Here is a 14,330-nt window from a genome sequence, read left to right as displayed (position 1 = left end):
GCCTAAGTGTATGTCCCAACTAGACTGTGAGAACATTGAGGGAGGGAACTTGATTTGGAAATTAAATTGGCTCCCAATGCTTTATCCAAATAAATAGGCCCAACTTGCAACAGGATTCCATTCCCTTACACTGTGTAGTATCCCTCTATACCCCCACTTGTTCCTACCTCTCCTCTGCTCCATCCCATCACCTCTCATGGTTATTATAATAAAATTAGGATCAAATAATTGATTCAACTAATTTGCCCTCTGTTTTGGACACAGAATACATTTGTAGCTAAAATTTTCTCTAATACACACACTGAAAGTAGTATATTCTGTTTTAACCCAATATTTCCTGTCCCATTCCCAAGCAAGATAATCACAATCATATTCTTCAGGAAAATGTTCACAAAGAACCAAAAATATGTGACTAAAAAATTGGATTCCTGGACATCCTGGTGAGAAAATCTGCCCTCCTGCTTGTTTCTAAACACTGGCCTTGCCTTCAGGTTTAAAGAAATAATCCATAATTTTGGGGGGACCCAGCCTGTTTGTGTAGCTTCTCCTATCCTCTACCCGTACTGTGGCATCAAGGGCATGTGTTGACCCTGTTACTGATTTGTGATGTTTTTTCTTTCAGAACCAGAGGCAGGAGAGGTGTCCCCTCCAGTCGGTGCTGGTGTCAACAGCAACAGCTGGACCTTTAAATACGGACCAGGCAACCCCAAACAATCCGGTCCCGGTGAGTTGCCAGACAAATTCATTATCCCAGGATCTCCTGCAATCATCTCCATCCGGCAGGAGCCTACTAACAGCCAAATTGACAAAAGTGACTTCATAACCTTCGGCAAAAAGGAGGAGACCAAGAAAAAGAAGAAAAAGAAGAAGGGTAACAAGACCCAGGAGAAAAAAGAGAAAGGAAACAGCACGACTGACAACAGTGACCAGTGAGGTCATCGAATGGAAACAAGCCACTTAGCCAGTTTTTGTAATAATGGCAAATCTCTTCCATGTAGCAACTCCCTGCTCCTTTTTCCTATCTACATGAGCCCACTTAGAGACCTCAGAAATCTGCAGAAAGTTCCCTGTGTTTGTCTAGATCGCATTTAACAGGTTTTGTCTTTAAAGCTTTACTAAGTCTGGTGTTAACTCTTTCTCTCCACTCTGGCTTGTTTTCAGAACCTAAAAAGCAGACCCAAGTTTCCTTTCTCCTCCGCCGCAAAGGAGAGGCTTCCCAGCCCCGCCAGTGAGAGGTTGGACTCTCTGCCCTGTGCTCCGGGGATCCTGTCTTGATGACACTTGCAGGGCAGGCTGAAAGGTTTTCAGATTGAGCAGCTTGGGTGTTTGTGGCCACTGGGAATGTGTGGCCACTGCAGGTATGCGAGTGCCAGATATTGGCTGTGATGGGCAGATTAGGCTAGGTGGTACAAGAAGGGCTGAGAAACAAATGCAAATAAACAGTGTGAGTTATTAGTCTGGAGGGGACATGTGAAACTAAGAGGGACCAGACTTTCTAAATCTTATGACTCAAGAGGTGGTGGCCACCCTTTAGGAGACAAAACTACCCCCACTGACAAGGCTTTAGGAGTCCCTAAAGTCTGTTGGCTGTGATGTAATAACATCATACCTAAAACCTGCATTATACCTGCAAGCCAACAGTTCAGTGTTTAACAGAGGGCCAGCCAGGGCGACAGAAGCAGATCTGATGTGTTTTCTATATATGTCCTGTGCTCACTTTATTAAAAATTCTTTTGCACACGATGTTTATGAAAAGGCCAGATCCTTTTCCAACAATACATATGCAAAAGCAAAAGAAAAAAGAAAACCCCAAACACCTCACCTTATGCTGTTTGTTGTTTGATAGATTTATTTAAAAAAAAACAGAAAGTCTATAGCTATAAGTCTTTAAAGAGAAATATGATGAATACAATTCCCCTAAACTCTCCTTAAAAGAGAATTCAGTCTACAGCCATTTAAATGATCATTGCTGCTACAGAAGTGCTTTAAGAGAATTGCCTGAAACATCTGTATTATATCGGCCACCTGCCAATCAAAGCTTTACTCTTTCAGGTCACTCTGGGGCTGCCTCTTGCATGTATTAATTATTAAATAAAAGAATCTTTCTCTCTCTCTTTTCTAAGAAACAATTATGTGCACTTTGAATACACAACCTTCTCTAACCAACTATATCAAGACCCAGAAATTGAAGAAAAATATTGTTTTCTCGTACATACAGTGAGCAGACTTTTCAATCCTCTAATTCTGTGATTTGTCTTGGTGTGCTAGCCTACACCTTCTCTTTGGTTTAGTTTTCCTTTTCTATAACACTCTGAATTGCTAATCTTACTAACACCTATGATGTTACCTGAAATCAATCTCCCATATGTATGCTGTATGCTATTATAAGACTCCTGAAATATACTTACTCTGTGCTTGTGTATGTGAATGTTAATGCAACTATTACCTAGAGTGAACTTTAAGCTTTATTGTTGAATGTAATTCCATTATATTTCCTTTTGTACACCTGTGAAAAAGTGGAGTAGTGTTTTTTTAACCATTGTTAATCAGCTTTTGTGTATGAAAGACACAGTAAAATTTCTTTCTTAAATCAAGATACTGGTGATTCAAGGAATTTTATTTATGGTCCAGCCAAGAGCCATCTCTTGCCAAGACTCCTGCTGGCAAGGGAATGGATAAAGCTGTTTTTTTCTAGTAACAATTTTGGAATGAATACTGAAAATATTCCCGAGGTGTGCAAGCACAAATTTTACCAATCTGACCTCCTTGAAGTTGCAGAATGCTTTGAAATTCTAGTGATATCTGGAATATCAGCTCATAGAAAATAATAAAATTTAATGTTACTTTAAATAAGACATTTTAATTTTGTTATAATGTACGATTTAGAGGTTTGATTAATTATATTATCTATTTAAACATATAAAAGAAGTAGGAGTCTGTTATTTTAAAAAAAAGCATTAAATCTAAAAAAAACTGTCTTGTCTACTTTTAGCTTCATTCTCCCATATTTTGAAGGGTGTGTAACTTCAGCTCTGCAGGATTGCATGGGGTAAAACTTATTGCCAACACATGTGAACCATTGCTACATTGTAGGTTGTGATCATTTTGCCCCACTGAAGCCCATGTATCTGACCTTACGTGCCTTTTGAACTAGGAGAATCGGGCTAATTTATTAATGGATGATAATTATAATGTACCTGTACAGCACTTTTTACATTTGTGAAGTGCTTTCCAATCCATGTTAGTTACTAGTTATTACAGCTGTAAGGATAAAACACATCATGTGGATTCATTTTGAATTGGTGCTATTGGTATTTCCTCTGTTATTGCTAATAAATGGAAAATGGTGGTATGAAAGAAATGGTGGTCATTTCTAAGTATAAGAGTAGGAGAAAATAGAACACTGATTATTGTTAGCTATTATTACTGAAGAAGATTGCTACAGTATAAAACTTACTGTATCACTCTCTGGCTATCATGTTAGCTTTTATGTTCAGTACTGAGGCAAAACACCCAAGGGAATCAAGAATCAAACTTCACAATATTACTAGAGTGGACAGCCTGGAGGTTGCTGGGTCACTTTCCAGGGAACTATCTCAGTCTTCTCTAGTAAGAACTGCAGGAAACCAATTTTTATCACTAGAGCCTCTCAAGTTATCTTGTTCATTACTTGTTTAGCATTTGTATCTCTCTACAACTGAGAGTCCATTTGGCTCCAAGAAATTAACTTTTACTGAGTACAGGGTACATGCCAGTCACCCTACTGGCTAGGTTCAGTTCACAGTACATGTTCAATAACAAATAGATTATATTGTCCTTCTGTAGTTAAAGTTTTATAAGCACAGGCTTTAGATGCAGTGGTTCTCAAATGGTATTTATTTTGCCCCTCAGGGAACATTTGGCAATGTCTGAACATATTTTTGTTTTTCATTACTTGGGGTGGAGGGTGTTATCGACATCTAGTGGGTAGAAGCCAAGGATGTTGCTAAACACCCTACAATGCAAAGGACAAATAATTTTTCAGCCCCAAATGTCAACAGTACCGAGATTGAGAAACCTTGAGATAGAGTGACGGTATAATTTGCTTAGTCCACTTTTAAAATAGAACAAGAGACACCATTAATAATCACTTCAGGATTCAAGAATTAAAGTGACACTGCCCCAGCCTGTGATGTATAGTGACTCTACTTACAAATAAACTGATATAGCTCTGTCACTAACTAGGTAGGGAACCTTGGGCAAGGTTCAGTTTTTCAGTCTCGATTTCCTCATGTCTAAAATGGTAATAATCATAGTACAGATCTTATTGATATGTGGGGAAGATTTATCAGATAGTCTGGAAAGTTTTTAGCACATCCGGTATACCATAATACTCAATAAATAATAATCATTTTCTTCCATTTCTTCACCCCTTTTTCAGAGATTTAGCTATTAGACTCAGGGAATTTTTCCTACTGATTAAAGTGTGTGTGTGTGTGTCTGTGTGTGTGTGTGAATGAGAGAGGAGGGGAGGAGAGAGGGAGAGAGGGAGAGAGAGAAAGACTGCTATTATAATTAGGAGGGAGGCCTTAGTAAATGAGCATGGTGCTGTCTTTTCTTTGAAATTGTGCCTAAAAGTGTTACACAGCAACCTTACTGATATAACCAGTTAGGTAAAATCTGTGCTGGTTCCCATTTTCTCCTGGGGTTGATCCATGTGAAAATAAATGCCTGCTAAAATATGAAATCTTTTTTTTTTTTTTTTTGAGACAGAGTCTCACTGTGTTGCCCGGGCTAGAGTGTTGTGGCGTCATCTTAGCTCACAGCAACCTCAAACTCCTGGGCTCAAGCGATCCTCCTGCCTCAGCCTCCCTAGTAGCTGGGACTACAGGCATGCGCCACCATGCCCGGCTAGTTTTTTCTACATATTTTTAGTTGTCCAATTAATTTCTTTCTATTTTTAGTAGAGACGGGGTCTCGCTCTTGCTCAGGCTGGTTTCGAACTCCTGAGCTCAAACAATCCGCCCGCCTCGGCCTCCCAGAAAGCTAGGATTACAGGCGTGAGCAACTGCGCCTGGCCAATATGAAATCTTAAAAATCTTTTGCCCTAATAAAATCTATGAGCTTGTCTTTGAACTTAAGCTCCTCTGAGATGGACACTAGTAGATTTACTTCCATAATATGAAGTCTAGTCTGTACAAAAAAATAAGAAAGAGTGGGTAGTGAAAAACATAAAGCCCAGTAATTTGTTAGGTTACACAATTATCATTTGGCTTGGGGATCATCAGTCTACAAAGAATATGAGCAATTCAGACAACCATTCAGCCAGTAGCTGGTCTTAGAGCAAAAGAAAATTGAAAACTGATGCATAAACATAGAGGAGGATTGATTAAACAGCCCTCATTTTTAGGCTTTGCTTTCACTAGACTTTATTTCGTTTTATGTGACATTGAATTTTTATTATAAAAGTGTGTTCTTTTAAATAAATTAAAGAATCCAGAGCATATAAAGAAAAATTACTACTTTCTTCACCAGCTTCTTCTAATTCTCCCTTACACAGATATCTAATGTTAACAATTTCAAGTGTGTTTTTCCACATTTTTTTCTATGCACACATTTACACATCTATCTATATATAAAATGTCACATAGACATGTTTGTTTTCTTTCTCATATAAAAATAAAATGGTACCAAGCTTGTTGTCCTGTAGATTTTTTTTAACTTACACTAACGTGAGTATTTCTCCAGGTCAACTCTAAATCATTCTTTTAAATTCCTGTATAAATTCCATATAATGGCAGGTCATAATGTCATAATGCATTTAACTTTTTCTCTGTTAATGACATTTGGGTTATACCCAGATTTTTGCTACTAGAAACAAAAATTAGCACCTGTTTGCAATGATAAATTTAGTACCTGAGATTTATAAAACCTGGTCTAGGTGTATCCCGAAGAGGAAATTTGTAAGGCTGTTATGAACATTGTGACTCCCCCTACAATAATCACATCCTTCTATCTGAACATATACTCATTTCTAGTGCTTGACAATGAATTATGGTTCTATTTATAGGTGAATGATGAAAAACAGAGACAGACTTTCACAAGAAAGACAGGGAAAGGTTAGAAAGATTTGTCTTCATTTACGTATCCAGAATAATTTCATGGGAGCTTCAGTTCATCCAAAGACTTCTCCATCCAATCACTGATTGCAATGTATGTGTGAAAGAGGAAGGCTCAAAGGCAATTTAAATTCTTGCATAGACCTATGATATTTTAATATCATCTGGTTGAATATTGGGTAGAAAGCAGTTTAATTTTCTTCTAGGTTGTTATTAATATATCTTAGCTGAGAAGTAGACATATGAATTTCATACCTGTGGAGCTGATTTCATTTTAAGAAAAATAAATTGCTTATCAAATAATGAATCTGAGAGAGCCAAGAATCAAGGCAGCTATTCATGTGTTTATAAAAAAAAATCTCACCTACAAAATCATCTGGTTCATAAGCTTTATAAGATCTTCCTTACTAAATTATTAATACTATTTTATCCCCCAAACTGGTCTTTCAAGAAAGAATTGCACTTCCAAGTCCTTAAGTTTATTCCAATTTGTATGGCTAACAATGTTCATTAACCAGACAAAGCACACATTTCTTCTCAACTGTAGTAGCTTTCCAGATCACCTTCCTCTTTGTCCTCCTTAAGTCCAGGGCCAATCTTCCCGGGATCTTGGAGTCTGGAAACTCCTTCATTCCTTTCACACCTTTCATAGCCCAACTCAGGTATCTGGTAAGCCAGCTCTAGGACACAGGTGGGTGGCGCACATGTTTGGGAGCAGAAGCTGGGATAAGTGGTGCTGGATCTTGCCTGGGGATGCTTATAGGATGGGGAGGAGGTCTTATACAGGCTAAACTTAAATCAGATAAAATTAGGATCACTCAGCTTCTTTCTCTGTGTAGACTTGGAATGATAAGGCCAAGGGGCTAGGGAACAGGACCATTTTTGATGGCAGAGATGTGAATTGTAGAATAGATTCTTAGATTGCATGTTAAAGAAACCAATTCCATCTAGCTTAAACTAAAAAGGACGATTTATTAGAAGGGCACAAGATTGTCTAATTGAAGCTAAAGATGGGAATGAGGCTGGGCCTCCAGAAGAGACAAGAACCAGTAACTCAAGAGCAAGAAGAATTCCTTTATAGATTTGTCTTCTCTAATTATCCCTTCTCCATTAATCTGTTTCGTTCTTCCCTATCACTGCAGATCAACTCTCTCTCCTTTTCTTCTCCACAGCTTCTAAATTTATACACCCTAGGTTCTAATGGTCCACAATAACCTACCTTTTATTTCTAATTCCCAATTCTAAATTCTTCATGGAGAGAAAAACTGATTGGATCACATTGAGTCAGGCGGCTACCTGTGGTCCCATCAGGTGTGGGCCAGAGGCCTGCAGTAGAAAAGAGAATTCTCAGAAATGGGGATACTTAGAGACAACTTTAATAGCTGACAGCTGATATTTCCCAGATCTATATTAAACATCAGTGTATAAAACCTTATAAAGGTAGGGCCTAAAGGAAACGTATTTACAAATGATAAAATTGAGATCCAGGGCAAGGGGAATGATTCACTCAAAGTCACACAGCTAGTCAATGACAAAGCAGTCATTCTCCTATTACCATTGTACTGCAAGACCAGAGGCCACTAGGAGTGAATGACAATACCCATTTCATTATATCCTTAAGATCCCTAAGACCTGTAATTTAGGGAGGCCATGCTGATTTTATATAGAGAGTAGTATTTCATTGTTATATATGTTTTATTTCTCTTTTTATTCAAAATAGAAATATCAATATTGATTTCACTGATTCTAAAAGTAACACAATCTTTTATTTTTTTAAAAAATGATATACAGATATCCAGAATTTAGAAAGTAGCAAGTGAAGTATCTCCAGAGAGTTTCCAAACCATTAGGAGTTTGGAATCTATTCTTCCATTCCTTTTTTGATCCATATATAACTGGGTGCTTGAAAGAATAGCAGCCTTCTCCCTTGTCCAGAATACTGAATTAATTGATAAATAAGACAAAAGAATGGCATAAGAAGGCAAAAATATTCCCTTTATTAATGATAAAGATGAATTAGAGGACATAGATTAGCGTGAGTGCCAAATGGGATTGCTAAATGAACCCCAAAATTAGTCAGATTTTTCATCCCAGAATCAGGCAAGAAAGACAGCATGGAGAAGCAGAAAAGAACTATTATTCCCAGCAGGCAGCTCAATTCCAGGAAGAAAAGAGGCAGAGCTGAGCCAGCTATTAGCTGTTTATTCTTCCCCAAATTGTCAATCAAATAATTCACTCCAACCTCATGAGGCAGAGTGAATAAATGGGCATAGAAAAGATAAGGGTATGACTCTGAGTTCCCTCTGCTTAGAAAGGAGCATCAGTAAGAAGGAGATGCATTTTTCTGTGAATATGTATATATTTTGTAAAGGATAATACCAGTCTTTCTGTAACTCGCTTTTTCCCACATGAATATAAATCCTTCTGATTATTTGCATTAGTAATCTTTTTTTTTTTATTTCAGCATATTATGGGGTACAGATGTTTAGGTTACGTGTGCTGCCCTTGGTTTCCCTCCCCCCAAGTCCGTGTTTCAAATATGTCCATCCTTCGGGTAGTGCGCATTGCACTCCTTGTGTATACAAATACCCGTCCCCTCCTCCCTCCTCCCCCCTCCTCCCACCGCCCTCCCCCTTCCCCAGCATCCAATAGATGTTGTCCTGATATGTGCTTTTCTATGTTGATTAGTTAATACCAATTTGATGGTGAGTACAAATGGAACCCGTTCTTCTGCTCTTGTGGTGCCCCACTTTGGATAATGGGCTCAAGTTTAATCCAGGAAAATGTAAGTGGTGCTAGATCACTGTCATTTCTTATAATTGAGTAATATTCCATTGTAAACAAATACCAAATTTTGATAATCCACTCATGGATTGACGGGCACTTGGGTTGTTTCCACATACTATAATTTATTTAACCAGTCCTCTGTTAATAGATACTAAAGGTTTTTCAAATTTTTACTACCATGAATACTCTTTTACCACATTTGGCATATTAGTCCAATTATTCCCTCAGGATGAGTTCCAAAAAGTAGAATTACTAAGTAAAAGAATACAGATATTAAACTTCTTATACATATTTCAGAATCAGCCCCTGGAAATGCAGTATACTCCTACCAACAGTTTATGAGAATTTCTATACCTTGCCCAACATTGGATATTATTATTCTTTCTCATCTTTGAAAACACGATAAGCAAAGGATTGTAGTTTAATTTGCATTTCTTTAATTATCATAAATATGCATATTTTTCCATCTCTTCCATCAAAAGATTCTAATTTGACTGGTCTGACATATAGTGTCAATTATTTACCAGAATACAAGATGCCTTTAAGTGTCAGCAGAAAATTTGGCTTTGAAAGAGTGTGAAAAATTGATAGTGTTATTTGGCCCAGTGGATATAGCAGATAGATTACAGTGTGTGATCTCAGGATCAATGCTCAGTCCGTATATTCGTGCAATGGATAATTACTGTAATAAATACAGACTTGACATTTCAGTCAAAGGAACATAGTGCATTAGGCCTGTATCCCAGAGGGCTTTTGGGATTAGGAGCTTAGAAACCATCAAGCACAAAAGGCCAAATGCCTTGGTTCTAGGGCTCTACCCTTCAGTCTTCGTAATGACCAAACCAAAGGATGCAGGATTTTGTCTTCCACTTTCCTGAAAAAGAGCCCACGTGTCATTGTTTCTGATTCCATGGGTACATTAATAGAAGTATGATTAACTCCCTAAGTAGCAGAAGTGGATCCTGCTCCTTGTAGTGTTATATTAATATTTGTTGAAAGAATTTGTAATGTCAGTTAACAATACCAATGAAGTAAATTCTGACACTAATGTTTAACTATGTATCAGGGGGACATAACTGAGTTAAAAGAATTAATATCTATAAAGAGCTTAGATCAAGGTCAGGCTCAGAGGCAGCACTTAATAAATATAAGCCATTTTTTAAAAGTTGACAATGTAGCATCTGAGCCCATTTTGAGTGACTGGAAATCGATTTCTGTTTCTTTCTCTTCCCCCCTCCTCCCAACTCTCTGATTTATCCTCTTTCTAATACTCTTTCTCTTCCCCGCCAATTCTTTTCAACCCCACCTCAACATTTTTTCTCTCCTTATCTTTCCTCTCCTCTTCTCCCACCTTCTTCCCATACAGCCTTTATTAAACCCTTTTCTCATCCTCTTATCTCCAGCGAGAGCCAGATTACAGTTGAAACTCCCAATAACAATCCAGAAAAATCACCAAGGCAAAAAATAAATTTAAATAAAGTGAACCTACCTAATGTTTAATTAGGTTACAGTTTAATTTTCCCAATTCAAGGCATTTCATATGGGGCATGTGAGTTTACTCTTTTCTGAGTATATTTGCATGACTTAAAATTAAGTTAAGCTGATAATTTTCCCTCGTACATTTTGACGGTTTATATTGGATACTTTCAAAGCTACTTTTATTTTAAGAAAAAAATGAACATTTTAGGCTACTATCAGAAAGGGAAAGTGTTCAGAAAAAGGTGGTTACTTGCAGAGACACTGCTTACTTCTAATTAAGAAAACAAAAATCACATAATTTTGTATACTTTTTCACTTCTTTCCCTCTCTCTTTGCTTACCTATGGAGTAAGTGAGAAAGCATAGGGCTAAGAGGAGAAAACTTGGAAGTGTAGGTAGCTTGAAAGTAGACAATGGGGTTTTTTTCTTATTCAGACAAAAGGGTTTTAAAACTATACCATACAAAAAAACATAAATATTTGGATTAAAGAAATAAACATAAATTAAACCACTGAAGAATAGAGTAAAACAAAAGTGCATGTCTATTATACAGCTGTTGGGGAGAAGGACGTTCTAAGCTTAAAAGCAGTAAATTAAAGCACGAAGAATGAATTCTGACATATGCTACAACATAGATGAACCTTGAGGGCATTATGCTAAGTGAAATAAACCAGTCACGAAAAGACAAATACTTTATTATTCTACTTGTATAAGATTCTTACAGTAGTCAAAGTCATAGAGACAGAAAGAATGGTTGTTGCCAGAGTCTGTGGGGAGGAGGGAATGGGGAATTAATGGGTACAATGTTTCAGTTTTACAAGAGTTATGGAGATGGATGGTGGTGATGGTTGCATAACATTATGAATGCTTTGAATACCACTCAACTGTACATTTAAAAATGGTTAAGATGGTAAATTTTATGTTATGTGTATTTTACCACAATGAAAAAAATTGAAAAAATTTATACAACAAAACAAATTCGTGATGATGTAAAACACACACACACACACACACACACACACACACACACACACAGAGAATATAACTATTAAAAGCAAATGTGATGTATCAGTTAGGATTAATTTAGGTTAATATGTTTTTAAAAGATTCAAAATAGAAGTGACTTAAACATGATGGACGTTATGTCCCTCTCACAGAAAGAAACCTGGAGGTAGGGAGTTAAGGCCTATCAGGGTGGCTTTACTATATCAGTAGGGATCTAGGGTCATGTCTTCTGTTCTGCCATCCTTAGCATGGGACTTCCCCATTGTGAAGGTCTCTCCTAGTTCAGTATTGCTGCTAGATCTCCAGCCATTTCAGGAAGGAGGGAGGGAAGTCTTTTAAGGTTTCCCAGAATTCCCACCTAACATTTTAGTTTACATCTCACTGGCAAAAAAAGAAAATAAATTACATGGTCCCAACTACATGCAAGGATGTGACCAACTAAAAATCAGGGTTCTCTATCTAAAGAGATGAGAATATTGGGGCTGTAGCCTCTGCCACAAAAATGAGTGAAATTTAAAAATAATCTCTAAATGAGGAAAGATTTTATAAGTATGACAGAATAATAAGAAGACATAAAAGAGAAAATATTTATTTTGTATATATACATTTTTAAAATTGCATTGCAAAAACCACCACAATCTAAATCAAAAGACAAAATATATTGCTATTCATATTATAGGAGAGGGCTAATTTCTATACATATAAATATTAAACAGCTCATATAAATTGATAAGAAAAAGCACAAAGGAATATAAAATAACAACAAATAGCAAAAAGGAAGTAAATACTCAAAATGGTTAAATTATGTGAATCATAATATATTATATTACATTATAAATATTTATTAGATATATAGATAATATAAATATTTATTATATATCAAATATAAATATTTATTAGGAATATATAAATAATAAAAATATTTGGCAGTCCCTTACAAACAGGCTAAAAATGAATTCCTTACCTGCCTAGAAATGAGAAAAATATACTTTTTAAAAATGCAAAATTATGTAGAAAACATTAAACAAACTCAGTCCAATCTATATGATCTACATACACCAGAGCAGTTGTTGTTAGTCCTGGCTAAATCTAGGGTTGCAGGCAGAGTTACCAGATTTAGTGAATGAAAACATAGGATATCCAGTTAGATTTGAATTTTAGATAAAGATCAAATAATTTTTTAGTATAATTATGTCTCATGCAATATATCCCATGCAATATCTGGAACATACTTATATGCAAATATTATTATTTGTTTTATCTAAAATTGAAGTTCAACTGGGCATCTTATACTTTCTCTGACAATGCCTGAGTTCTACCACAGACAAAATAAATCAGAATCTCTGGAGATCTGGCCTGGGCATTAGTCTTTTTAAAAATTCCCCAGGTTAGAATCATTTAACACACAGCTAGGATTGAGAACCACTGCTCTAGAAAATGTTAATTTTAGATGAATTAATTGGGTAAATTGGCATCAGGAGAATTGGCTTTAGGTGAATTGGTATAAGGTGAGCTAAATTCCTATCGCCACCATAGCACGCTGTTTACAAAAGATTGTTCATCCCTCTTGAACCTAATTCATTTTGTAGACATTACTTATAGCCTCCCACTTCGAATTTGGCATCTGCCTCAGGCTCCTTTCTTTGCATAAGTGAGGTCTCTTCTGAGAAGAGCAGTTTGCTTCCCTTGCCTGATAGCCGAGGCCTGGAACTGAAGACGTGATCACGTTCATCTTGGAGGTTAAAGTTGAAACATCCTGATTTCAAGTCAGCAGTGACTCGGAAATCCCCTTTAATGCTTTTGGGAAGTTCTGTTTTTCACTTGCATGGATGGAGAAATTGCAGGTAAGAATAATTCGATGACTTGTAAGTGTTAGGGACATAACCAGAGGCAAACTCAGATATCCTAACCCCTAACTAATTAATTTGATTTAAGAAAAGACCTTATGGTGAAAGTCTCCAATTTTGGCTAGTGGTGCTCAGAAAAAAAGATCAAAAAACTTACTTACATTTCCAGACTTTTTCCAAAACAAAATGTCACCTGAGAGCACCTCTTTCTTCTCCGTAGATAGTGCTATCTATTCCTCATCAGCTCCAAATGACCCCTGTGGCAGAGAAGAATGGGCTGTTATTTGATGCCAAATTGAATCTTCAGAGATTCAGGGAAGTAAGACTAGAGAATTATTACAGTGACTCAGAATGTGTGTGTCTGTTTGTGATTTCTAACATTGATAGCAAGCAAGACTTACTTTTAATTTCCTCTTAAATATTAGTATGTTTCAAAATGCCTACAGTTACTGATTAGGCCATTGTGTTTCTGATGTTGACGATAGAAAGTAGCTAACTTTTAAACTTAAAAAAAAATCATCTAGGAGGTTCTAACTGAACTTTCCATATTTTAAGAGTACCCATCATAGCCATAAGAAAACATGAATATGCTTTACTCACTGCTAATTTTTAGTAATCCTTGTTGCCCTTTGGCTCTCTCAAGCCTCTGACCCATGCAAGAGCTAGCAGCATTGGCAGCACAACTATCATCCCAATATTCTGATCTCCTGGGAAGCATGGGCTTCAGGAGTGGATTTGTTTTCAAAAAGGGTAGAAAGCCCGAAACTTGATTCCTCTTTCTATGGGTACTATCCAAGGCAGGTGGAAAGAAACTCTCACACTAGACAGCAACTGCCCCTTGTCTCTGGTCTCCATATCTGCACTGGCACAGGTCAAAACGGGTCTCCATGTGGCTGTGTACTTATAGGAAGACATCGGTTTTAGCTAAGTGAGGGCTGTAGAATTCTGAATATTTCTGACAAAACCCTAACCCCTTACCCTCAAGTTATAGCCTTATCACCACTATGTGCCATAAGACCATCAACATTAACTTCATGAGCCTGGTGCAGTGGCTCATGCCTGTAATCCTAGCACTTTAGGAGGCTGAAGCAGGAGGATCACTTGAGGCCAGGAGT

At 37.0% G+C, this 14,330-nt stretch overlaps 1 protein-coding gene across 2 annotated transcripts in view; it reads left to right on the top strand.

Moving 5' to 3' along the window:
- Nucleotides 1-3,352, top strand: part of PCDHAC2 (protocadherin alpha subfamily C, 2) — an 82,127-nt gene extending 78,775 nt beyond the window's left edge. Inside the window, exon 4 of one of the 2 annotated variants that reach the window (XM_012645828.1) lies at nt 623-3,352. In XM_012645828.1, coding sequence (XP_012501282.1) covers nt 623-933 — 311 coding nt within the window. In that variant the 3' untranslated portion in view covers nt 934-3,352. The remainder of the gene's footprint in view (nt 1-622) is intronic. The other variant, XM_012645829.1, reaches the window with a different exon arrangement.
- Nucleotides 3,353-14,330: the final 10,978 nt, after the last annotated feature.

Source organism: Propithecus coquereli, unplaced genomic scaffold (assembly GCF_000956105.1).
Source record: "Propithecus coquereli isolate 6110/MARCELLA unplaced genomic scaffold, Pcoq_1.0 Scaffold236, whole genome shotgun sequence".
Lineage (NCBI taxonomy): Eukaryota > Metazoa > Chordata > Mammalia > Primates > Indriidae > Propithecus > Propithecus coquereli.
Note: the sequence above shows the minus strand (reverse complement) of the source record. Positions and strands in the feature narration are given on the sequence as shown.